General features: G+C 42.1%; 1 protein-coding gene across 1 annotated transcript in view; it reads left to right on the top strand.

Annotated features, from left to right (window-relative positions):
• Positions 1 to 1,516: 1,516 nt before the first annotated feature.
• LOC120491079 (cytosolic sulfotransferase 3) overlaps positions 1,517 to 24,846 on the top strand; it is a 66,343-nt gene continuing 43,013 nt past the window's right edge. Inside the window, exon 1 of the mRNA XM_039688673.2 lies at positions 1,517 to 1,788. Within this exon, the coding sequence (XP_039544607.2) occupies positions 1,765 to 1,788 (24 nt within the window). The 5' untranslated portion in view covers positions 1,517 to 1,764. The remainder of the gene's footprint in view (positions 1,789 to 24,846) is intronic.

Genomic DNA, 24,846 nt, shown 5'->3' on the forward strand with positions numbered 1-24,846 from the left:
TGTATAACATTATAGAAATAATAGAGCTCATGCATTGTTGTGTAATAATTATTCATTTATTGCCAAGATTGATTCTAAGTAAAAACTCTGTTAATGAAGCGTCTGACTGTTTACTGATAAACCTGCTCCCTTTCAGGAGTGCTACATTAGCAGGGTTAAATTTGTGTAAAAATTTTAGTGAAATGTCTTTCAAACTCAAAGTCCATACTGGCAAAGTCAATATGGTCAATAAAGTTCATCCAATATGACGCCACATATGGAGTTGTTACAAGCTCCTTTTAAAAGAGATCTAATTCTAGAATTACGGGATGAAGGATGCGACAAACCGTTTTCCTACTGGGAGTTCACATGGGGTTTTGTTTTATCTGTCTGGCTGTTGTAATGATATAGAATCTATATGTGATTTTATGATTATTTTGCTCTGTCCACACAGCACTGTGGTCAACTGTGGTTGTATTAATGTGTGTGTGTGTGTGTGTGTGTGTGTGTGTGTGTGTGTGTGTGTGTGTGTGTGTGTGTGTGTGTGTGTGTGTGTGTGTGTGTGTGTGTTCAAGCAAGGTCCTCTTGTCTTCAAAGGACACTGGTCACTGATTACATCAACCAGTTCCAGTTTTCCAGTCTTACACATCCTTCCTCCAAAACCCATTCTACTTAGTTTAATAAGCAGTTATTCTCTCCACATAGTACGCCTTCGCCATGTTATCATAAACTGTCAGTCACTTGGCAGGCAGCCAATGATAATTACAGGAGCAGAAAGAAAGGTTGTAAAGGGAAATTTAAAAGGAGTGAGAGACATAAAGAGATAGAATGATTAATAATATATATTTTTTTTATTAGACATCTAAAAAGAAAAGATTTTCTACCATGAACAGCCTAAATCCTAAAAAATAACGCTGGGTATAAAGTGGTGTTGAAATACATTACTAAGATTTTTCTTTATAGAGTTCCAGGATTTCAGAAAGGAAACAGCCTAGCTGGAACTAATCTGGAACCAAAGGGGGGAAGTGGGGGACACTCCTTGGAGTCTACAAGAAAACACTAGCGTCCCATACCAACCAAAAACTAGTATTTGAGGGGCTCCACTGGCCCTGGGAAGAGTCTTATTGTCATAACACCATAAATCCATTAAATCAAATTTCTGTGTTTGTTTGTTTGTTTGTTTGTTTTTCTAAAAAGAATGGCATAGTCCAGTGCTCAACTTAAAAAGTTTTTAAGGAGAACGAATTTGTGGATAAAATATATATTATAGTATATAGTATAGTATATAGTATGTTATAGTGTAACAAAAGAATATTCACCTAGATTGTGGGGGCCAGCCAACATCTCCATGAGGAAATAAGAACAATACCATAGAAAGGTCAAACAAAAGTGTGTGTACGCGCGTGTGTGTGTTTGACCTATGTTATGAGTAACAAAGTCCTAATATTGTGGTGGATATTCAGACTTCAGGCCACACCCCCTATGAGTAAGTGTGTGGGGGTGGGGTGGAGCGGAGTAGGAATGGGACACAGATTTCATCTGTGATAATCAGTGTGAAAAAGTGAATAGAGGAAAGGCTGTCTGAACTTACATAACTTGTTTTTTTTTTAGGTTGAGTGTAAAGTGCAGAGAGAGAGGGGGAAGGAGAGAGGATAAGCTCTGCATTATTGCACCACGTAGTATAATTTAACACGGGAGAGCTGCGTGAAACATTTGAGGAGAGCAGAAGAGAAGAGCAAACAAAAAGGATCAAGATATTTACAGGAACAACACTTTTTCAACATAATGGAAATCCCAGACTTGTCCTCAGTGAGTAAATACATTTCTTGAAATTGTTTTAGGAAATAACTGAAGAAATACCTTAACTGGTGTATAAATCAAAAGCTGTTTTATTCACACTTTTGTTGAATGAGGATGGGTGAGTTGAGGAATGAGAAGTCATTGACAACATATGATTTGGAAATAATAAAAATAACATGATTGCAGTTTAAAGGCACTATAGAAAGTAATGTACTTTCTGTAGAGTATATTGTAAATGGTGTAGTCTCATTTATCAACTTCATCAAAGTTGAAAGAAAGAAAGAAAGAAAGAAAGAAAGAAAGAAAGAAAGAAAGAAAGAAAGAAAGAAAGAAACTCGAGCTGCGTTGAGACGCTGTGGGAACGCTCCTGCATGATTGCGTTGTGTCGCATGTGTACAATCAGTCCAACGTAGAGACGAGACGTCATAAGCGGGTGACATCATCAACCGGGAAATTATAAAGCACACCTGAAAACAGAACACGCTAGCTTCTGTGCCTTCAGCATATGAAGAGTTTGGTTCCAAAACGCTATAAATCCATTTTGATGAATTTGAGTAAAACTGTGTTTTCTTTAGCAAGAAAATGGGAAGATGAAAACCACTATTTTCTGTTTCAAATTTTCACATAGCATTTGTAGGTTTCAAATTTTCACATAGCATTTGTAGGTTATAATAACAATAAAAAATGAAATCCAGGTTTTGATTTTCAAAGATTTATTATAAAAACAGATCGTTTTTTTTCCCCAAAATGCAATAAATCCAATAATTTAATTTTTTTCAAAATGCAATTACTCAAAATAAAATTTTATACACATTGAATTTATTGTGCATACTATAAATCCATTGCTTTAATATAACAATATTCGGTAACACTTTAAGGGTACATGTCATGAATTATCATGAATTCATGGATAAATTAATCATGCATGAATTATGCATTCATTCATACATTAATATCATCAGGAACTAACAACGTTTTTTTTAACAGTTCAACGTTTTTCTTTCATGACTTCATGGATGAACAACACCTTAATTAAAACATTAACTAAGATGAGCACATCATCATGAATTATGATTTATTAAGCATGATCTAACGTTACTTCTGCATATTGCTGTTGTCAACCATGGGACGTCGCCGCTGAACTTTTTTGACGGCGATCAGCTGTAAAATGGCTTGGTCCTGCTCGGTTTTCGTTGACTTTGAATAAAACAACTGAAAGTTTTTCAAAAGATCCCCTGGGTCAGTGTGTCAGTGTGACAGAAGTTTGATGCTGTCGTATGAGAACAAGCAACAGCCGGCATTTCCTCCTCCCGAGTGCCTCATCTTCTTAATCTCATCACGTAAATGATTCGATTTCGATGTCACGTTTACCCATGCAGGATGCCTTACCCTCCGCAAGTTCACCAATGCTGTCAAAATTATTCATTTTTTTGTTTGTTCGTTGATCGAAAGGACAAAATAGAGAAAACCTAGGAAGCCGGGTTAGTTAAAGCGCTGTCGTTACTGTTTACACTGCGTGGAATGGTGCGTTGTGATTGGTTTAGCGGATATGTTGCATTTTGCAGAAAAGGGAGACTGGCGTTTGTCGCGGTTTGGAAAGAAAGGGAGAAAACATTACATAATAACACGGCGGATATCGCATTTTACTTAAAATTTAACACTGTTTTGTATCTGGTAGGTATTGAAAAGTCAGATTTTTGCAGTAACTCATTTTTTTTAAAAATAGCCAAGAACCAAACTCTTCATATGTTCTGTGTGATCTATTTACTGTATCTATTTATTGTTGTTTGTACACAAGCATATACAGTATATACTGTATATATATATAAATATAAATATATAACAGCCTTGGATTGTGTGTTCGTCCCTTCCCTCACTTCATTACGAGTGGGGAAACACGTGATTCATTTGTTATTTGTTTGGGAGTGGAGCATGCACGGTCAGCTCTAGTAAATTGGGGCTGACAGTGTTCATTCATAAATTCTTGGTATGTAACATGCACTATCGAGAGTTTTAGCTCTGCTCTTGTTGGCTTTCTTCTCGAGGGAAGAAAGTCAATAAAGATTTGGCAGCGCGTAGATTACGGGTCTGCAATAAAAATTGTGTGACCCGACCTCGGATCTCGCGTGTGCCGAGGCAGCACGTAGTTTACGGGCAGCATAAAGGCCTCATTATGCTTCTGCGTCAACTCCACGGCGTAGCTACGTCGTCACTACCACGGCGTCGTGGCCGTTTTATGTTTCTGTGTCAGGTTGCGTTGCATTGCGGTGCATTTCTCCGCCAGAACGCTAGGGGGGGTGTGGTTCTCGAATCTCTTTGTTAGTTTGTTTTGGTTCTGTGTGCGTGAGCGAAAGAGAGAGAATGTTGTTGCAGCTGGAGCTGGAGCTAATCGACAATGAACAACAAGACGACACGAACTTTGTCCCCCATAGAACCAACACGGATGTCCAGGGCCCGTTCCACCCGAGCTGCCATAGCTGTTCACAAGTCTGTGAATGACTTGAAGGATTTTTTCAGTCTCCACATGGAACTGTAGCCTGACTAAGTCAGACTTCCTACTTCCGCTAATTTCATTTCACTCCTGTAGTGAGTCTGAGATAGCGGCCTATCTTTCAGTTTTCCACCGGCCTGAAAACAGCCGGCCAATCAACGAACAGAGGGCGGGCTGAGAGCCGTGACAAAGACACTAAGTGCCGAGTGTACATTGTAGATTAGAGAAATCGAAAACCGAAACAACTGCAGAAATGGGAAACAAGAAACGGGATGCAATTCGCTCTGTTATGGAGAACATTCTGGGGTTTTTCAAACTGAAGCAAAGGTCGTTTACAGCCATGTTCACTCCGGTATTTCGCTCGCATCATCAGTGTTTACAGCTAGGACCGGCGCGTGCACTTCTGCCCCTCTATTTGCAATGTATACCAGCAAAAACCAGCATGCTTGGCCATTATGTTGCTTGCACAACACGCATACACTTTTGATTCTCTCATCAACACAGATGCAGCCGTTTTTATTTTTGCAAATCATTATAATAAGGAAAAATATTAACACTTCAAGCTTAGGCATTTAGGCTACCCAATTTTTTTCAGACTAATAATTGTATTAATGATGGATCATACCTGTTTGGCCATAACTATATGCATAAATAAGGACATAACTTACCCCCATTCAACGTCAGTTCTCCGTGTTTTACGGCCTTGACAAGAAAGTCGGTCTCCTCGGCTGTGAACGCTCCTGGTGCGCTCTTATTATCATATTATTATTATCATAATAATAATCCACCATATTTCGTTTTGACATCCTGCTGCATTAGTCCCAGATATGTGATTCATGAACGATCTGTTCATTGTGTATGTCACGTGACAAATGAACGTAAGACTCAGAAGGTAAAGTGATTATTTATGTTCCCTGTAAATCATTTTTTACTGCATTATGATTTCTTAATTCAGAATATGATCAACATTGCGTAGGTGGATGTGATCGGGGAATTTGGCTGTTAAAATTATAACATTAAGCCACTTAAATAAACGGAATGACTCAGAAAATCAGTAAAATGAACTTCCTATTCATGACTCGCGAGAGCAGCGGCTCGTCCTCGCGGCGCTGTGGGGCGGCGGAAGCTAAATCAGTCATGACTCGTGAGAGCGGGGCACGCCGACGTTGCGGGGCGGCCGCAACTCATTAATTCATATAAATAACCTAGTTTGTGAATTTTTCATTCCCGGTTGGCACACATTTTGCAGCCCTTACAAAAGCGCCGCTCCCTGTTTACAGTGGAAGTTCGATCATAGATTTGAGTTCGATGCATAATGTCTCGATGCAGCCGTGTCGGTGCATAACATACATCATAAATAAACTTGTCTGATTGGCTTATGGGTAACCAATGATTTTAAACTTCAGAGAAGCGCCCCCTTGCGAGAGAGAAAACACTTCTCTATTATGCCATTCCAGACTCTGTCTACGAAGCAAAGTGAAGTAGCAGAGTCTGGTATTACCAGGCTAATGGAACTGTGCCATGGCAGGATAATATAGTGTCCCATGGCAGACTTGGTTAGTACTGTATTATCAATGATGATAACTGTGTTTCAAAACAAACATTAATTTATTGATTGATTGAAGTTTATTGCGAGCAAAAAAGAAAGAAAAGAATATAGACATATTTATTAACAATGAAATATAAAACAACACAGATTATTTTTAGTTTAATTCTTTATTTACTTTACTTTAAGTGTTTTATAATTATCAGTACGATGGTGCAAATGTTAAAAACGGCGCTATAGCGGGAGGGGGAAACCAAAAATACACTCCTGAAATGATGTATAATCTGACCAATCACAGTCCTTGCTGACTGCGTCGCCTCGACGCGTAGTTATAAAAATTTTGTCGAGCGGCGAGCTACAGCGGAGGGGTCGGAGAGGGGTTCGCGTCGACGCAGAGTGGTCTGTGGGGGTACACCATCGATTTGACGCAGAAGCATAAAACAGGCTTAAGAGTTGTGGCTCGGATCTCTCATTTGCAGAGGCAAAATACGTAGATTATGGGTTTACATTGCAAACCCATAATCTACGTATTTTGCCTCTGCTAATATGCACAGGGACCGAGTAGACAGGAAATTTCCCTTTCTCTCATTCTCATGATTGTTTGAAAAATAATTTTGTCATCTTTATTGTTTGAGATTATAATATCTCTACATTAACACACTATAATAGAGGTCTACATTAATACACTATAGTCAGCCTTTATCTAGACCATTTCTACTTGTCTGGTTGATATTTGGCTCCATTTAAATTTTGAGAAAATTAAAGGTATAGCGGAGGATCTTTCCGAATTTTAGAGAAGACCCGCCCTCTCCATTTTTTAAAAAAAATGCACATGCACAAAGACAACACTCTTACTCCCGAGAGGGACCGCCTATTACGCCTTACACAATTATTATGTTGCAAATTCTAAACTAACTCAAAAACATTCATAAAAAAGACAAAAGTCAAATGCCCTTCCTTGTTTTATTTAATTATTATACTGAGCGATTGAGTGACCGAGGACTCAAGACATGATATGTGCAACCCTTATCACACGAAATACGTTCTGAGGAAACTATTTAGCAAATCGCAATTACGTTACATGGCAACATATAAGCAGTGCTATTACGTTGGTCCTTAACCTAATATGTCTCATTGTTAATACGTAGGTATTAATACGTAATTTTTATACATTGCATATGTAATGGAGAAGTAGCTTGTTGCATTTGTGTAATAATAAACACACAAGGTTTTAGAATATGAACACATGAACACACAAGGAGAATATTTCAGCATGATACCATTTACCATTTGGTCAAAAGGCTACTTTAGACAAATTGAGATGTTTACCGTGTCTATGCAGTGCATGACTTGTGCCAGGACTATATTGCTAAGTAGCTTGCATTAACTTTTACTAGTGATTTTAAATGGATTTCTCCAAATAGCATGACAAACTTTACCTGACTAGTAGAATCTTCGCGACTGCGGCATCAGTGAGAAGCCCAACCTGTGCTTTTAGCGCACACCAGCGTGTGATATTCACCCAAAATCACTCTGGTCTTGTTTCTATATTCTGCGGCCTTTCTCTTCTTATCGTACACTTCGTATACATTTTTTCTCTTTCGACCCGAAACCGTAACTCCGACGTAATACACCTGAAAGTGAAAACTACATAGGGATGAGCACGTACGACGGCCTTACGTAAACATATCACCAGAATGATTGACACTTAGGTGGACCAATAGTATAGACTACCCACCCGGAAAAAGAAAATCCTCCGCTATACCTTTAAATATGTACTCATCTAATCTTTGAGTTAAATGCCTGTATTTATAGACTACTATTCAGCTTTTCCATCCAGACCGTTTCTACTTGTCTGGTTGATAGTTGATATTTGGCCGTATTTCATTTTTGAGAAAATTGAATATGTATTCATCTTATCCTGAAGTTAGATGTCTGTATTAATATACTATTTAGCTTTTTAATCCAGACCATGTTTACTCATCTGATCTTTGAGGAGTCATTTATTTCTGAGGAAATAAATGTTTGTTCCCAGGAGGAAATGGATAACACCTCATTATATGGTGCCCATCTCCATTCGGTGCCCTCCAGCGAGTTCAGGTGTCAGTGTCTGACTCACAGAAGGGGGGTTTAAGAGGGGTCAGTTTGGTAATTTCCTGCCGGTCATCCATTTTAGGACGCCAGATTGGCTTCTCAAGCTACACTGGAGACCAGTCTCGAGAAGCTGGTTCCTTTTAGTAGTCTCATCCATAGCTATTTTGGGATAAGACATATCTGAGGATTGTCATTATCTCGAAGAAGGCTTTCACTAAGTTAAAGTCCTGACACCGAGGCTATCAGGCTTCTCGTGAGACTAGTCCCCTTAGTAGATTTTCTGGAAGCATGTAAGCTACTGCCAAATATATCTTGTTGGCTTCTGCTCACTATAGAAATGGTTTTAGAATTCAGTTTAATTCTTTCACCTAGATTTCTAGGGGTCCTCCCTATGTGGTATGGAGCAAGAAGGAAAGGGTTCCTCCTCCCAGTAGGGAGTCAGGGGTTTATAGCCGTTACTTTATTGTTCCAAAGAAGGATGGATGCTTATATTCAAACAGATTGTGTCACAGATTGAGTCCGAGGACTGGTTTGTCACGATAGATTGAAGGACGCGTCCTTCCATGTAGCCATCTGTCCTCCACACAGGAATCCCTGAGGTTCGCTTTCAGTGGCGAAGTGTACCAATATCGGGTTCTTCTCTTCGGCCTTGGTAAAACTAGGCAAGTCACTCACTCCGAAACAGTTTCAGAGACTGGTGGGTCTCATTGCAGCTGCGTCCAACGTAAAAACTTTTGGCCTCCTCTACATGAGACCCCTACAGTGGTGGCTCAGGACCAAGAACTTTTCTCTGAGGGAAAATCCATATCGCATGATCAAGGTCACGTGCTGATGCCTACGTGCCTTAGTCATATGAAACAAACCTTGATTCCTCGCCCAAGTCCCAGAGCTGGGGGCTTCTTTTCGAAACGTAGCTATCGACGGATGCTTCCCTCACTGGTTGCGAGGCGATCATGAGTGGTTGCTCGGTGAGAGGTCTTTGGCAGGACAATCTACTTTCTTGGAACAAATCGGCTAGAAATTATAGCAGTTTTTCGATCTCTCTCTCTCAAGCACTTCCTGCCAGACCTGAGAGGTCACCATGTGCTTGTCTGCACGGACAACACATTAGTGGTCTCTTACATGATCCAGGAGCAGACATCCTGTCAAGGCAGGGGCAGAGGTCTGGGGAATTGAGACTCCACCCTGAGGTGGTGGAGCTCCTATGTAAAAAGTTGGTCGAGCAGAAGTAGACCTTTTCGTATCTTAGAAAACACATGCTGTCCACTATGGTTCTCACTCAGTCAGCCAGCTTCTCTGGGGCTGGACGCTATGATGCAGACGTGGCCGAGGTCCTGTCTGTATGCATTTTCCCTGATCGCTCTGCTCCAGAGAGTTCTGGAGAGAGTTCACCGGGACAGGCCCATCTTCTGTTATTAACCCCTTGTTGGCAGTATGGTTCTCGGACCTAGAGTCTCTCCTCGACGGCTCTCCATTGGAGACTTTTTCTTTCAGTCGAGTGGGTTCATCCTTCCCCCCAACCAGAATATTGGAAACTTTGGGCTTGGCCTCTGAGGGGGCCCAGCTCATGAGTTCATGTCTCTCAACTCAGGTTGTTGAGACCACCCTCAACTCCAGAGCCTTCTCCACGAGGAAACTCTACACCTTGAAGTGGAAATTGTTCACTTTCTGGTGTGGAGAGCACCAGCTGGACCCAGTTATCTGCCCTGTGGTTGCAATTCTGGAGTTCCTGCAGGAGCGTTTCTCTGCAAGTCTATCCCCCTCCACACTAAAGGTGTACATGGTGGTCTTAACTGCTTACCATGTCCCTTTAAGAGGTGTATCCTTGGGGAGACACCTTGTAGTATGTTTCCTTCGCGGGACTGTGAGGCGTCTGACCAAGATACTAGGAGAATGGCTGCCTCAAAGGCTAGGACTTGGATCTAGGCTACACTCCAGGGTCTAGGGTGCTTGCTTCTTGAGCCTGTTTTATGCTTCTGCGTAGGGGTGCACGATATATCGAATCAATATCGTTATCGCGATATCACGTTGCTCGATATCAATATCGAAAGTGTCGCGATATTTATGCAATATTTTGTTTATGATGCGTCTGTTCCGACATGCACCGTTGCATTTCCCCCCGAATCATTTCCTGATTCTCCTTCTCCATAAACAATATTAAATCAAGAGAGGTTTAACTTTTCATGCTACAGATTTCCCACAGTGGTCAGAAAGAACAGGAGAGACACTTTGTTTTTCTCAATATAAAGTCGCTACTCGCTCCAAAGCTAACCGCCGTCACTCTCTCACTTCTCCCTTGCTCTCCTACCACACAGTCCCACACACACACACACACACACACACACTTGCCCCGGCTCGACGCGCACACCAGCGCACAAGTAGCCTATAAACATCAGGCCACGGTCCACCTGGCAACTTCATGCGTTTTCACTGATCGGAGCTATCTGATTTATCAAAATACGATCTTCAATTCCCGCGCTATATGCAGATTTAATGGAGTGCACGTCACCGTCACGTCAACAGTTATGAGCTGCGTTTTATGATCATCAGGTAAAATAAGATCAGTTCGTTTATTTACTTTTAATGAAGATAACTGTGAAAAGCGTCTGCGACTTACTTTCACTTTGATTTGCGATAGTTTGCGCGTTGGCTTGATGAAAAGGAAATGTTCAACAGCTGCTCATCTGCGGTGTTGCGTGTTGCAGTCGCGCGCGTCGTCATATCTGGCCATAACATGACAAGCCTGTAACGTTCTCATTTTTAGCGTTTTTGGAAGGAGTACATTTTACATATGTGGTTTATTCAATAACGAGATGCATTTACATTTGACCAGTTTCAACTGAAATGCGGCCCAGACCGCCTCCTGAAGTGGTTTGAGCGATTAGATTCAAATACGTCACGAATGCGTTTCACAGGGCATTTACACCTGGTCTTTTCACGATCAGATAGCTATTCGGTCAAAAACGCATATAGTGGGGTTTATGTTGCATAGTGTGTTCTGTAGACTTGCTATTTATTTATTATCTTTTACAGTGTAGTGTACACAACTAACATGTCCTGTTCTGTTGACATATTATTTAGGCCTATTTATTAATGCTGTAGGCCTACCAGTCCAATATGACTGTCAGTTGAAATAAATCTTATTTTGTAAGAAAACTTGTTTTATTTATTAATCTTTTTGATGCGTTTTCCAATAACTTTTTAAAAATATCGAAATTAATATCGATATCGCAATATTCATTATCGATATCGCAATATCACATTTTTGTCAATATCGTGCACCCCTACTTCTGCGTCGAAACCCCTCTCCGACCCCTCCGCCGTAGCTCGACGTGCACCTCCAAAAATTTGTAATTACGCGTCGAGGCGACGCAGACACCAAGGGCTGTGATTGGTCAGATAATACATAATTTAGTTAATCATCATATAGTTAATATTCGCACCCTCGTACTGATAATTATAATACAATTATAAAGAAAGTAAATAAAGAATTACACTAAAAATAATCTGTGTTGTTTTTCATTGTTAATATATATGTCTATATTCTTTTCTTTCTTTTTTGCGTGCAATAAACTTCAATCAATCAATAAATCAACGTTTGTTTTGAAACACAGTTGTTCATTTTCAATACAATGTTCACGGTTACATCATTGATAATACAGTAGGCTACTAACCAAGTCTGCCATGGGACACTACATTATCATGCCATGGCACAGTTCCATGTGGAGACTGAAAAAATCCTTCAAGTCATTCCGAACAGCTATGGCAGCTTGGGTGGAACAGGCTCTGGACATCCGTGTTGGTTCTATGGGGACAAAGTTTGTGTTGTCTTGTTGTTCAACGTCGATTAGCTCCAGCTACAACAACATTCTCTCTCTTTTGCTCACGCGCACGGAACCAAAACAAACTAGCAAAGAGATTCGAGAACCACACACCCCCCCCTAGCGTTCTGGCGGTTGACGCAGAGGCATAATGAGGCCTTTAGTGTGCGCAATGACTTCACACGGACAGGCATTTCCAATTATGGTGTAGTGGGTATAATGTTCCCACAGCGTCTCGACGCAGCTTGAGTTACATTGAAAGGGAACGTCTCAGGTTAAGACTGTAAACCCGGTTCCCTGAGAGGGAACGAGACACTGCGTCATCCTGCCATACCCGGCCTATAAGAAGCTAGCACGGTCTGTTTTCAGGTGTGGTTTATAGTTTCCTGGTCGATGACGTCACCCGCCCATGATGTCTCGTCTCTACATTGGACTGATTATACACCTGCTTCATGACGCAATCACGCAGGGGCGTTCCCACAGCGTCTCACCACAGCATCTTGTTCCCTCTCAAGGAACCAGGGTTATAGTCATAACCTGAGACGTTTTATTTATTTTTTTAATTTATGGGTAACATTTTATAATAAGTGTATATAATCATGTGCTAATTACTTAAACTAATACTTCACCATGAACTAATGAGTAGTGAATTAAGAGTAAAGGGCTATGGGGGAAGGGGGAAATATTGTGGGAGTAGGTTAAAAATGTCTCCCTCCCCCCCTCCTTTTTCTTGTTACATAGTGGATTTTCTGTATATTTGTTATAAATGTAAATTAATAAAGTATTTTAAAAAAGAATGAATAAGCTAACCATAACTACGACAAGAGTCATATGGATTCATGCGTGTATAAAGGCAACCTTAATTAACATTTAGGCGTAAAGTAAATCAAATAGGCTTTATAATAATCAATAAGTACTCTGACTTTGAATAAAATGTAAATAATTGCAATTATATTCAATATATACAGTATATATATATATTGAATACCATGTGAATAATATTGTCCTAGGTTAAATGTTTGCCATCGGGAGCTTTATGGCCTACACTGGATAAGATGATTAATAATTATTTTATCTAATCAACACTTAGAAGAACACACTAATAATCTGAAATATAACAACATTTTAACTCAACCTACTGGGTTGATCCAACCACTCAGTTTACTTTCTTTAGCTGAACCAGTATCTAAGAGTCTAAGTATTTTAAATCCATGACGCGTTTCAATGTACAACTCTTGATGCTTTCTTAAAATGTTTGTTGGATGATGATGGTTCTGTAGAAGACAGAAAACATCTCGGTTACGTATTTAACATCTGTTCCCTGAAGGAGGAAACAGAAACGGAAACGCTGGAGCGTACCGACAAATTGGGATCTTAATTTATGACCTACACTGTAGTCTTCTTATCGGCTAGAGAGCGATAGTCAAATAAATTTACTTGAAGGGGTGTGCAAAAATAACACTTTACTTGAAGGGGTGTGCATAAGACTGACATGACACCTTCATAATCATGACATGACAGATGTAATAATATGAAGGAAGTTTTATGCATGTTTATGACAACTGTCATTAAGTGTCATTTTCTCAATTATGAAATTTTTAATGCAAATATGACATTGTTTGAGATGTCTTTGTTATGACAACTTCACATAAACCAATACATCATAGCCTGTCAGTGTCTTAGTAATGACAACTTGACATTACCAAGAAATTGTCATAAAAATGTCATAAACATGACCTCAGAGAGAGGTTGGCATACTCTTTTTGAGGGTATGGGTAGATGCATGATAATTTTAAGTGTACTACCAAAGCAGCTATGGAACTATGCAGTACAAACGGCAGCAATGGTACACAACAGGTGTTTTAACAGGCGTACAGGGTGGACTCCTTATGAGTTGCAGACTGGCAAGAAGCCTAATGTATCTAAGATGCACAAGTTTGGATCTGTCTGCTACACATACAAACAGGACAAGGGAAAACTTGATTCCAGGTGTGACGTTTTGTAGGTTATGAGAAAAACTGCTCTGCATATTTGGGCTATCATCCAGATACGAACAAAGTACAGAAACACAGGCTAGTGAAGTTTGTGAGCAATGCAGCTGTGGAAAAACAGACACAAACAGGTGAGCCAGATCTAAGCGATGACTATGACAGTGTGAGTCCCAGGACTAGTGAGACCACAGTGGTAGTACAGAAAATGCATCAGAGCCAAGTGTATGAAGTAGAAGTGTTAGTGATAGTCCAAGTGCAGTAACAAGGTTTAGTGACCATAATCAAACACAACCGAGTCTGACGTGGTGAACCCAAAAGTAAGAGGTGCCTGACTAGAGAAAGAAAAACACCAAGCTACTTAGATGACTTCATAACTGAAGAAAGTGATAGTGATGAGGTTCATATCATCACGGTAGACTACTGCTGCAAAGTGGTGTGTGGCATTCCAGACTTCTGAGGGGGCAATGGAGTCAGATTACTCAAAAGAATGGATAAAAGCCATGGAAGAGGAAATTCAGTCCTTAAACGAGAACAAAACCTTTATCCTGACAACACTGCCAATAGGCAAGAAAACAGTGGGGACTGTTTTAGATGACTGATGTAGATGGAAAAGACAAATAAAAAGCACGGTTTGTGGCTAAGGGCTACAGCCAGAGAATGGAAGTAGACTATTGAGAGTGAGGAGTCACGTGCCGATTTGGGCGGGGTCTGAGCCGGTCAGCCATGATGGTTGGAGACGCTATCGGTTGCCAGGGGCGACGCCTTCAGAACTTCATAGAGAGACAGCGCAGCGCAGCATGTTTACATTTTAGCGATATACACCACGGCAGTTTCTTTGGAAGATATAGGGGGAAGAAGGTAGAGAAATGAAAGAGGTTCTATCGGGAGAGACTAAATATCAATGCTAGCCAGTTTTATTTAGAAAAACTGCTTGTCAATAAACTGACAGCAGCAACAGGAGCAAACAATGATTTCAAAAGGAACATTTCAGCACAGTTCATATTTTATTTAACAGACGAACGAAATTAATAGCTACTCTGTAGTTGTTTAATTTGTTATAGATATATCTGTACCATGAAATGTTTTAAAAAGACTTTTTTAATGACGTACGACTCACATTGACGACAATGTGCGATATGCTCTCTTGACGTTGCACTGCCGGTTGCAAATGCACGTATCTGATGATTCATATCAGATGTATTTCCACATATGAATGAGGCCTGAAACATCAAGTATGACTGAACTCACGCAGTTTAACGTTACAGGTTTGGGGGTTTCTAAGTCTTGCACCCAGCCGCGGCTGAATTGTTCATAAGCTTCTGAACTCTTCCTTTGCATTGTGTAGGCAGTAACGTTAGGCACTGATACCATAAACCAGGTAATTGACTCTGTCAGGGTATGTGAAAGGTGGAAGTGCTTCGGGTCTTTCGTCCATTCTGTAGCAGGTCGTACGGGTCCATGTTGTTGTCAAGTCGTTTCTCTGTAATGCTGCTTGGTGTTGTAATTTATTCTCTCCCGATAGAGCCACTTTCCTTTTGCTCCCCCCTTCTTCATTTGTTCTCAAGAAACTGTTCCTTATCGACAAATATACAAACAAATATCAAGCTGCTCTCTCTCTCTGCCACTATTTCTCTCGGTCTCACTGCCGAAGTAACCATGACAACGGATAGCGTATCCAACCAAGATGGCGAATCCTTCCCACAATGCAACGCGGACTGGTACGTGTGACGTCAGCTCCACATTTTCAATAGGGAGGCATTTTCACCCACGGCAGATTTGACAAGTGTAAGGGTGGTGTTACAGAAAGCAGCACAGGAGAATTTACTCCTACACCAAATGGACGTGAAAACAGCGTACTTGCAGGCGCCCATGGACTGTGAGATCTACATCAATCCACCAGACGGTTATCAAGAGAAAGAGGGTATAGTTTATAAGCTGGAGAAATCACTTTATGGCCTTAAAGAGGTGGTTCGGAATTTTGGACATCGGGCCTCATTTCCAAGTGAGCCTTAGTGTTATTTATCAGTGGAGACATTTAAAAAAAAATTTCATCCAGTCATCCCAGTTGCATAGTTCGCCGGTGCTAGGCTAGCGTGAGTCAACGATAACTTTTAGCATGTCATTAAAAACAGTTTTACCCACTCCAAATTAGACCAAAAGCAAATCAATTAGACTATCGATGTAAGTGTCTGTTGAGAGAATCATGTTAGAAATCAAACAATCCTTTCATTGCATTGCAATAGTTATATTGTTTTACCTATATTTATTAGCACAGTCTACAGCAGCGGCGGAGTGATAAGAAGTTACCTAGGCAACCGAGAGAGCCAGTCCACATGACAATCACGCAAGTGTATTCATAGCTGTCAACCCTACAGTTTTTTCCCGGGTTTCTCACGTATTTTAGCTCTTTTCCTGCTGTCTTCCCGTTTTAGTATTGTCCCGTAAAATATCCCGTATTTTTACGCTCTGATTGTGTGAGAAGTACAAGCTCGGACAGATTCGGCTTGAAGTCGTTCATCCTCGGATGATAGTTATATATAATTTCATGTAATTATTTGGTAACACTTTACGGTAAGGGTACATGAATTATCATGAATTCATGTATAAATTCATGCATGAATTATGCATTAATTCATGCAATAATATCTCATGAATCGTCAGGAACCAACACAAGTTCAACGTTTTTCATTCATGACTTCATGGATGAACAACACCTTAAAGGTGCAATGTGTAACAAAGTTGAGTATCTATTAACAGAAATGCAATATGACATCCATAACTATGTTTTCAGTGGTGTATAAAGAACTTACTTAATTAGCCGTAATGTTTTTATTACCTTAGAATGAGACATTAATAGCTCCATAACCGAGGGAATCCCCTTCTATGAAGGTCGCCATGTTGTGACGTCATATTCCTACCGTAGCCGAACGCGAACAAACAGCGCTACAGAACGCGTTTCATCACTACCTTGAAAGAGAAGTAGCGGAAAGCTGGAAGCTAGCCTTACACTCCGTGAGTAGTGACTTTTCCCTTGTGAGTGGTGTAAAATATGTAGTTGGGATTGTTTCATGTAACTTAGTTCTCCCTCGCTGTGTTATGGGTTTGTTATGTTGGGGATAGATGTGCTGTTACGTTCGTGAGACAGCTGATGATTAGTATTCATGTCATTGACCGTAAAACAGTACTGTAGTAAACCTTAATTATTCTTTAAAGAGGTTTAACAATTTATGGAGGACAGAGGGCACGTCACCACACAGGATTTTAGAGAAAATATATATTTTTATTGACAATCTGATTTAGAAAAATAGTACCATCACATCAATACACATTGAAAGAGGCTCTAGCCCACATTAACTCAGCACGCGCGCACTAGGACAATCGCGATCCCCAAGTGAACACTTCAAACGTCACTACACTCCAGTGGTTACTCCCCAGCCCAGCACAGCACACTAGAACTCGTGATCACTACAATCCTTTATCAAGTGGAAGAATCATCGTCCTAGGTCCCGCGTACACAAAGCAATGGGCGTACACACTCTAACATACGCAACTCTCACATACACATTCACACCCACACATAACTCATGAAATGGTTAAAATATAAAACACTTCCCCGATTTCCAGGCAAATAAGACCCCGCCCAGAGGTCTCGGGGAACGGAATCAGCCGTGATGAAGTCCACAGAGGCAGCACGCGTTGTTTGTCCGCGTTTGTCCGTCCCAGCCACAGCAGTCACAATAATGGCATTAATTAGTCCTCTTCGCGCTAGGTTCTCTTTAAGGATCACTGGTGATGCACGAGTTCTTTATTTTATGCGAGACGCAGCTCTTTTAATCGCTCCAGGAACACGTGGCCAGCGCTCCTATACCCCCGTCCCACTATTACTAACTACACCGATGTCTCCCTAGCTAGCTATCTTCGTTGCCGGACAAACCCTAATGGTCTCGAGCAACACAAAGCGTCCCCGTTTCCCTCCGAGCGCGAGAAGCCAATCACGTCCTCCCGAACTTCCCCTCTGCTCTCTTAAATGTCCTCCAGTCCAGGTGAGATCGATCATCAATAAGCACATACTACGAAATGGTTCAGACGGGCGGAACCAACGCCAAACAACACAAAAAGATACACCCCCACGCCATTCATCACACTATCCCCTCCCCTCGGGTAAACAGGACTCGTCCTCGAGTCACGTCAAATTATAATCCTTGGACCAAGCTGGTGGTCTCCGAGAACGAGCCGGCTGCATTCTTCGTGGACAAGGCTCTGGACGGGAATCTCCAACTTCTACCCTCTGGTCCCCACTCTCCGGCTGCCTCTCACCCAGACCGGCGTCCCCCGGAACAAGATTCAAGTTTCCACGGGAAGGACCACCTCCCACAGCAGACTTTACGAGCGGGTTTCTTTCGATGCTAGACGCAGCAGCCCTCTCCCTTGTCTGGACAGCCTCCGGAGCCGCAGGTGGATGATACCCCCATACGAAATCCTGTCCTTCTGCAAGGCTTTGAGACTCTGGGTGTCGTCCAGCAGTCTGATCCACAGGGGTCCTCTGGTTGTCCCGCCCCATCGATTCTGAAACAGAACAAGCAACATAAGGCTTCATTCGATTAAAATGGACAACACTCTCCGAACCCCCCTCTGATAGCTGCACTCTATACAGCATATCCGACACCCTTTCTAAGATTTTAAATGGCCCCTTGAATCGTCTTTGCAACTTAGGGCACACACCCCGTTTACGAGTTTTATTTTGAATCCAAACTAATTCACCAACGACATAGTAATGGAAATTGGCTCGAAAATCAGCATGGATCTTCTGTCGCTGAGAAGCTTGACTCTGATGCCTTTTCACTGCTTCCACTACTGTAGATAAACTTTCTGCTATTCCGGTCACATATTCATTTACGGACTGAAATTTCTGCATATTATCTACACCCAACATAATATCCACAGGAAGGACCATCTCCTGCCCAAATAACACTTTATACGGTGTAAACCCGGTGCTTGCCTGCACACTGCTACGATAGGCCATCATCACATATGGTAGCAATCTGTCCCAGTTCATTTGATTTTCGTCCACAAACAGTGAAAGCATTGATAGTAAAGTGCGATTAAACCGCTCTATCAGCCCGTCAGACTGAGGCCGATACGGAGAAGTACGAGACTTGTTTATCTGCAGCAATCTACACAACTCCTTAAACAAACCAGACTCGAAATTTCTCCCCTGATCCGAATGCAAGCTTCGCGGCACTCCATACCGGCACACCCACTCCTCTACCAACACTCTAGCAATAGACTGAGCTTCTTGATTAGGGAGGGGGAATGCTTCGGTCCATTTGGAAAAATAGTCACCAATGATTAAAATGTACTTATTTTTATTTAGAGTTTCTGGTAACGGGCCCAATACATCTACCGCCACACGTTCATATGGGCGGGATACCACAGACATCTGAAGGGGGGCACAAGGGGCCTTTCCATGAGCCTTTCGGGAGGCACAATCACGACACTCCCTACACCATTTTTTCACATCCCCAAACCACCCAGGCCAATAAAAACGATCCTTCACCTTAGCCTGTAACTTCTGAATCCCTAAATGCCCCCCAGTTGGTGTATTATGCAACATGGACAACACCCCCGGCACCAGACTTTTAGGTAAAATCACCTGTACTGCCGAAGCCGCGTCAGAATTTGCTGGGGGTATCCTCACCAACCGCTGGTTTCGCATATGCAATTGATCCCACACTGGAGAATAACTAACAAGGGCAGGGTTTCGCTCACCTTCCCTACCATCATCCACTGACCCATTTTTTAAATTAATAAGCAGCTGAATGTTTGGGTCCTCTTGCTGAGCCTTAACCAACTCATCTTCACTCTCTGGCAGATCTCTTATAGGCCCCCCCATTCCCTCAGCCTCACGCACTGCTCGAACTACAGTTACTGGTACCCTAGACGGAGGGACATTACCACAATCCTCCCTACTACCTCTACTCCCAGATCCGGGGAGCCTTGAGAGAGCATCTGCATTGGTATGCTGCTTACCTGGTCTATGAATGATCTTATATTGGAAGTTGGCCAGTTGCTCTAACCAGCGAGCCAACTGCCCCTCCAACCCACTGAAGTTATGCAACCAACGCAATGAACTATGATCAGTTCTCAACAAAAATTCCCTACCAAGTAGATAATGTTTGAAATGCTTTGTAAAGGTTACCACACTAAGCAGCTCCTTCTTTGTGGTGGCATATTTACGTTCTTGTTTAGTCAGAGCTCTACTAGCATATGCCACCACCCGCTCCAAACCCCCATCCTCTTGAGACAACACAGCCCCCACTCCTACATCACTGGCATCAGTGTCTAAAATGAATGGCTTTTTAGGGTCTGGGTAAGCCAAGACCGGAGCACTAATAAGTCTTGACTTTAATTGCTGGAAGGCTTCTTGACACTCTTCCCTCCAAACAAATCTTTTTCCCTTTTCGGTGAGCTGATGTAAAGGCCGAGCAATCTCAGCAAATCCTTTAATAAATCTCCTATAATAGGAGGCTAATCCTACAAAACTTCTCACCTCTGTCTGGGTTTTAGGTGTAGGCCAAGCCTGTACTGCTTCTACCTTAGATGGATCTGCCATTACTCCCTCCGCAGAGATAACATGGCCCAAGTATTGCACCTGGGAGGAAAAAATGGTACACTTGGAAGGTTTAACCTTAAGCTTAGCATGACGAAGTTTCAAAAGAACCTCCTCCAATCTCTGAAGGTGCTCTTGGAAAGTTCGCCCAAAAACAATTATGTCATCCAAGTACACTAAACAAGTGGTCCACTGCAGGTCAGCCAAAACAACATCCATGAGACGTTGAAAAGTACTTGGAGAGTTGCATAATCCAAAACTTAAAACGTTAAATTCAAACAAACCCTGACGAGTAATGAATGCTGTCTTAGGTCTATCCTGAGGGTCCACCTCCACCTGCCAGTAGCCACTTACTAAGTCCAAAGTGGAGAACCAACAAGCATTTGTCAGGCTATCGAGGGCATCGTCAATCCTAGGGAGGGGATAGGCATCCTTCCTGGTAACATCATTTAGTTTACGATAATCTACGCAAAAACGAAGACTACCATCTTTTTTTTTTACCAAAACCACCGGTGCTGCCCACGGACTACATGATGGACGAATAATGCCATTTTCTTGCATCTGCTTTATCTGCTCAACAACCTCCTGCTGGAGGTGCAAAGGTACACGCCGAGGAGGCACTTTAACCGGCGGTGCAGAGCCTGTATCTATTTTATGCAAAGCAAGATGAGTTCTCCCCAAATCATTATCCCCCTTACTAAACACCGACAAATTACGATGTAACACCTCCTCAATAGCCTGCATCTGACTAGAATCAAACCCTCGATCCTTCAACCCAAAATGTGACACTAAATAGTCTACCGTCAAAGGCGGGGAGGACATTGGCTCATGCACTTTGGTAGTAACACTATCCCCTACCTCTATATTGGGGGAAAAAATACCAATCTTCATATTTTGCTTTAACACACAGTTATCTTCCGACACATTAATAACTCGGACTGGCACCACCCCTTCCTCCACCTTGCAAACTACTCGAGCAACCAAAACGTCACGTTGAGAGCATGATGGAAAACAAGGCTCCAACATACCCTCATAATGTTGGGGAAGAAGTCCCTCAACTTTACCCGGTAGAATGGCTTCAGAACGAGGAGGAATCATAATATCTGCCTGCACCCTAACTACCTTAGGTTGGCCACTACCATCTTCACTAAACAGGGGGAGCTTCTTACCCATTAGCCGGCAACATTTTTCACCCAAATCAATAACCGCCCCAAATTTAGAGAGAAAATCTGTACCCAATAGTACTTCCTGTGGTGTAACATCAGCTACCAAAAATTCAGCAATAACAGCCAAGGAGTCAAACTGGCATACCGTCTGCCACCGACCCAGGATTGACATTTCCCCACCATTCGCCACGGCTACTCTACCCTGATATCCATCTAAACAAGACCCCCCATTAGTTACATTTAGCCAAAATTGTTTGGGTACGATAGACACCTGGGCCCCCGTGTCAATCAATAACCGTGTTTCACACCCACCTACTTTACCAGTCAGAAAAACTCCAGTACCATTTGAAGAAACTGAGGCCAATTTATCCGACACCGATGTGGGGGCAGGCATTTGGCCTGCTGTGCCCGCCCCCTCTAGTTTCCCTGCAAATAAGGGCAGTTTCTACGTAGATGTCTGGTACAACCACATTCCCAACAGGCTTCGGCACGAAAACGGTCCTGTGGTTCAGATGAATTTTTCAGAGGCGTAGTACGGACAGACTTCGTCTGCATCTCCTTTACAGTAACTTGTAAAGCCTTAACCTCCTGACGCAACTCCTCTACCATGCCCAGTAAGACTTCGACCTTATTATCAGATGAATTCTGAACACTCAGGCCACGTACTTTAGAATCTGACCACTGGGTGTGTTCTAAATTCCGAATAAGCTCCAATTCTGATGCTAAATTAATCGCACCTTCCAAAGTGGCAGGTTTCGCACTGCGCAAATGTATACGCATGTCACCGCTACCTACATGTGCAACAAAATGGTCACGAGCCAGTAAGTCTTGTGTAGCACCGTCAGCGGAAGGGTAAGCTTTATAAATCAAACGTCTTAATGCATTCCCAAACTCACGAGCCGTCTCGTTATGGAGTCGACGTCGGGAAGAAAAGCTCACCCGATTCCAGTCTGCACTCTCACAAGGCTCTAAACACTTACCCATAGCATCTTTTAAAAGAACATAATTATTCTTTGCTTCATAAGGCAGTCCTCCATAAATATCTCTGGCTCGACCAGAAAATAATAAAGACATAAACTTTAACTTGAGCTCATTATCCCACCCATTCACTTGTGCCGCCATCTCAAATTGTTCAGACCAGTCAGACCATTCTCGTCCCACCCCAGTAAATGTTTCCGGCATGAAGAGAGGGCGAGAAATTGGAGTTACATTAACGTTAGCAGCAGCCTCGCCATTTGAAGCTAATGAACTTGATGCTGACTGAGACACGGACGTACCCTCTCCCTCCATTATTATTTATTTTTATTTTGTCCCACCGCTGCCACCAGTGTAGTAAACCTTAATTATTCTTTAAAGAGGTTTAACAATTTATGGAGGACAGAGGGCACGTCACCACACAGGATTTTAGAGAAAATATATATTTTTATTGACAATCTGATTTAGAAAAATAGTACCATCACATCAATACACATTGAAAGAGGCTCTAGCCCACATTAACTCAGCACGCGCGCACTAGGACAATCGCGATCCCCAAGTGAACACTTCAAACGTCACTACACTCCAGTGGTTACTCCCCAGCCCAGCACAGCACACTAGAACTCGTGATCACTACAATCCTTTATCAAGTGGAAGAATCATCGTCCTAGGTCCCGCGTACACAAAGCAATGGGCGTACACACTCTAACATACGCAACTCTCACATACACATTCACACCCACACATAACTCATGAAATGGTTAAAATATAAAACACTTCCCCGATTTCCAGGCAAATAAGACCCCGCCCAGAGGTCTCGGGGAACGGAATCAGCCGTGATGAAGTCCACAGAGGCAGCACGCGTTGTTTGTCCGCGTTTGTCCGTCCCAGCCACAGCAGTCACAATAATGGCATTAATTAGTCCTCTTCGCGCTAGGTTCTCTTTAAGGATCACTGGTGATGCACGAGTTCTTTATTTTATGCGAGACGCAGCTCTTTTAATCGCTCCAGGAACACGTGGCCAGCGCTCCTATACCCCCGTCCCACTATTACTAACTACACCGATGTCTCCCTAGCTAGCTATCTTCGTTGCCGGACAAACCCTAATGGTCTCGAGCAACACAAAGCGTCCCCGTTTCCCTCCGAGCGCGAGAAGCCAATCACGTCCTCCCGAACTTCCCCTCTGCTCTCTTAAATGTCCTCCAGTCCAGGTGAGATCGATCATCAATAAGCACATACTACGAAATGGTTCAGACGGGCGGAACCAACGCCAAACAACACAAAAAGATACACCCCCACGCCATTCATCACAGTACGTTACAGGAATCACTAACCCGTCGATAGAGACTTTTACTAAAGTCTTTTATCACTAAAGTCGATCGCGAAGAATTTTAAAAATCAGAGAAAAAAAGCCTATTGTGTGTAGTAAATATAGTATCTATGGGATGCGGAGATGACATGATTGTAACAGCGCGCGCACTTCCGACCTTTGGACTCATGCGGACGCGTCCCAGCTCAGCCACAGTAACAGCTCATATTAGCCAGCTAAACTATTACTACCCTGTTAGAAAAAATATATAGCTGCTCCCTCGCTGTATTATGGGTTTGCTACAGTATGTGGGGAGAAACGTGCTGCTGGTTATGTTTGTGAGACAATCAGCTGATTATTATTTTATTAAATTATATATTAAAACCCTTGATCCTCACCTGACTATGGCTTTGTAAACAGACAGTATTCATGATGTGGTTTATAATGGACTGTGGTACAGAAACAGTGACAATGTTACACACTCTTGGCTTACTCTGGCTATTCTCTGCTGTCTCAGCCGACGAGATGTTTGTCCCGTTTTAGCAACCGTAGCTTCTTCGAAAGGGAGGGGTGAGCAGTGGACTGAGCCCTTAGTGCAAACCTGGTGCAAACTCGCAACCGAACCACTAGATGTCGCTAAAAGTCACACATTGCTCCTTTAATTAAAACATTAACTAATATGAGTACATCATCATGAATTATGATTTATTACACATGATCATGATGTTTTCTTTGTTCAAAGTTATGCCACCTTTAAGAGCACATTGCTCATCAGTGTTTCAAAGGACCCAGTCACCACTTTAGTTAAAGGGCCACACACATGATGAAGTCATTGATAAATAATGCTTAGTTAATGATGACTACTGTATTGAACAGACCCCAAAATCCAATCACAGCTCATAGCACACAAATTTTGTTGACATTCAAATACAGTAGTCATCATTAACTAAGCATTATTTATCAATGACTTCATCATGTGTGTGGCCCCTCAACTAAACTGGTGACTAGGTCCTTTGAAACACTGATGAACAATGTGCTATTAAAGGTGGCATAACTTTGAAGAA

The sequence above is a fragment of the Pimephales promelas genome, chromosome 14 (assembly GCF_988280905.1).
Source record: "Pimephales promelas chromosome 14, fPimPro1.hap1.1, whole genome shotgun sequence".
Classification (NCBI taxonomy): Eukaryota; Metazoa; Chordata; class Actinopteri; order Cypriniformes; family Leuciscidae; genus Pimephales; species Pimephales promelas.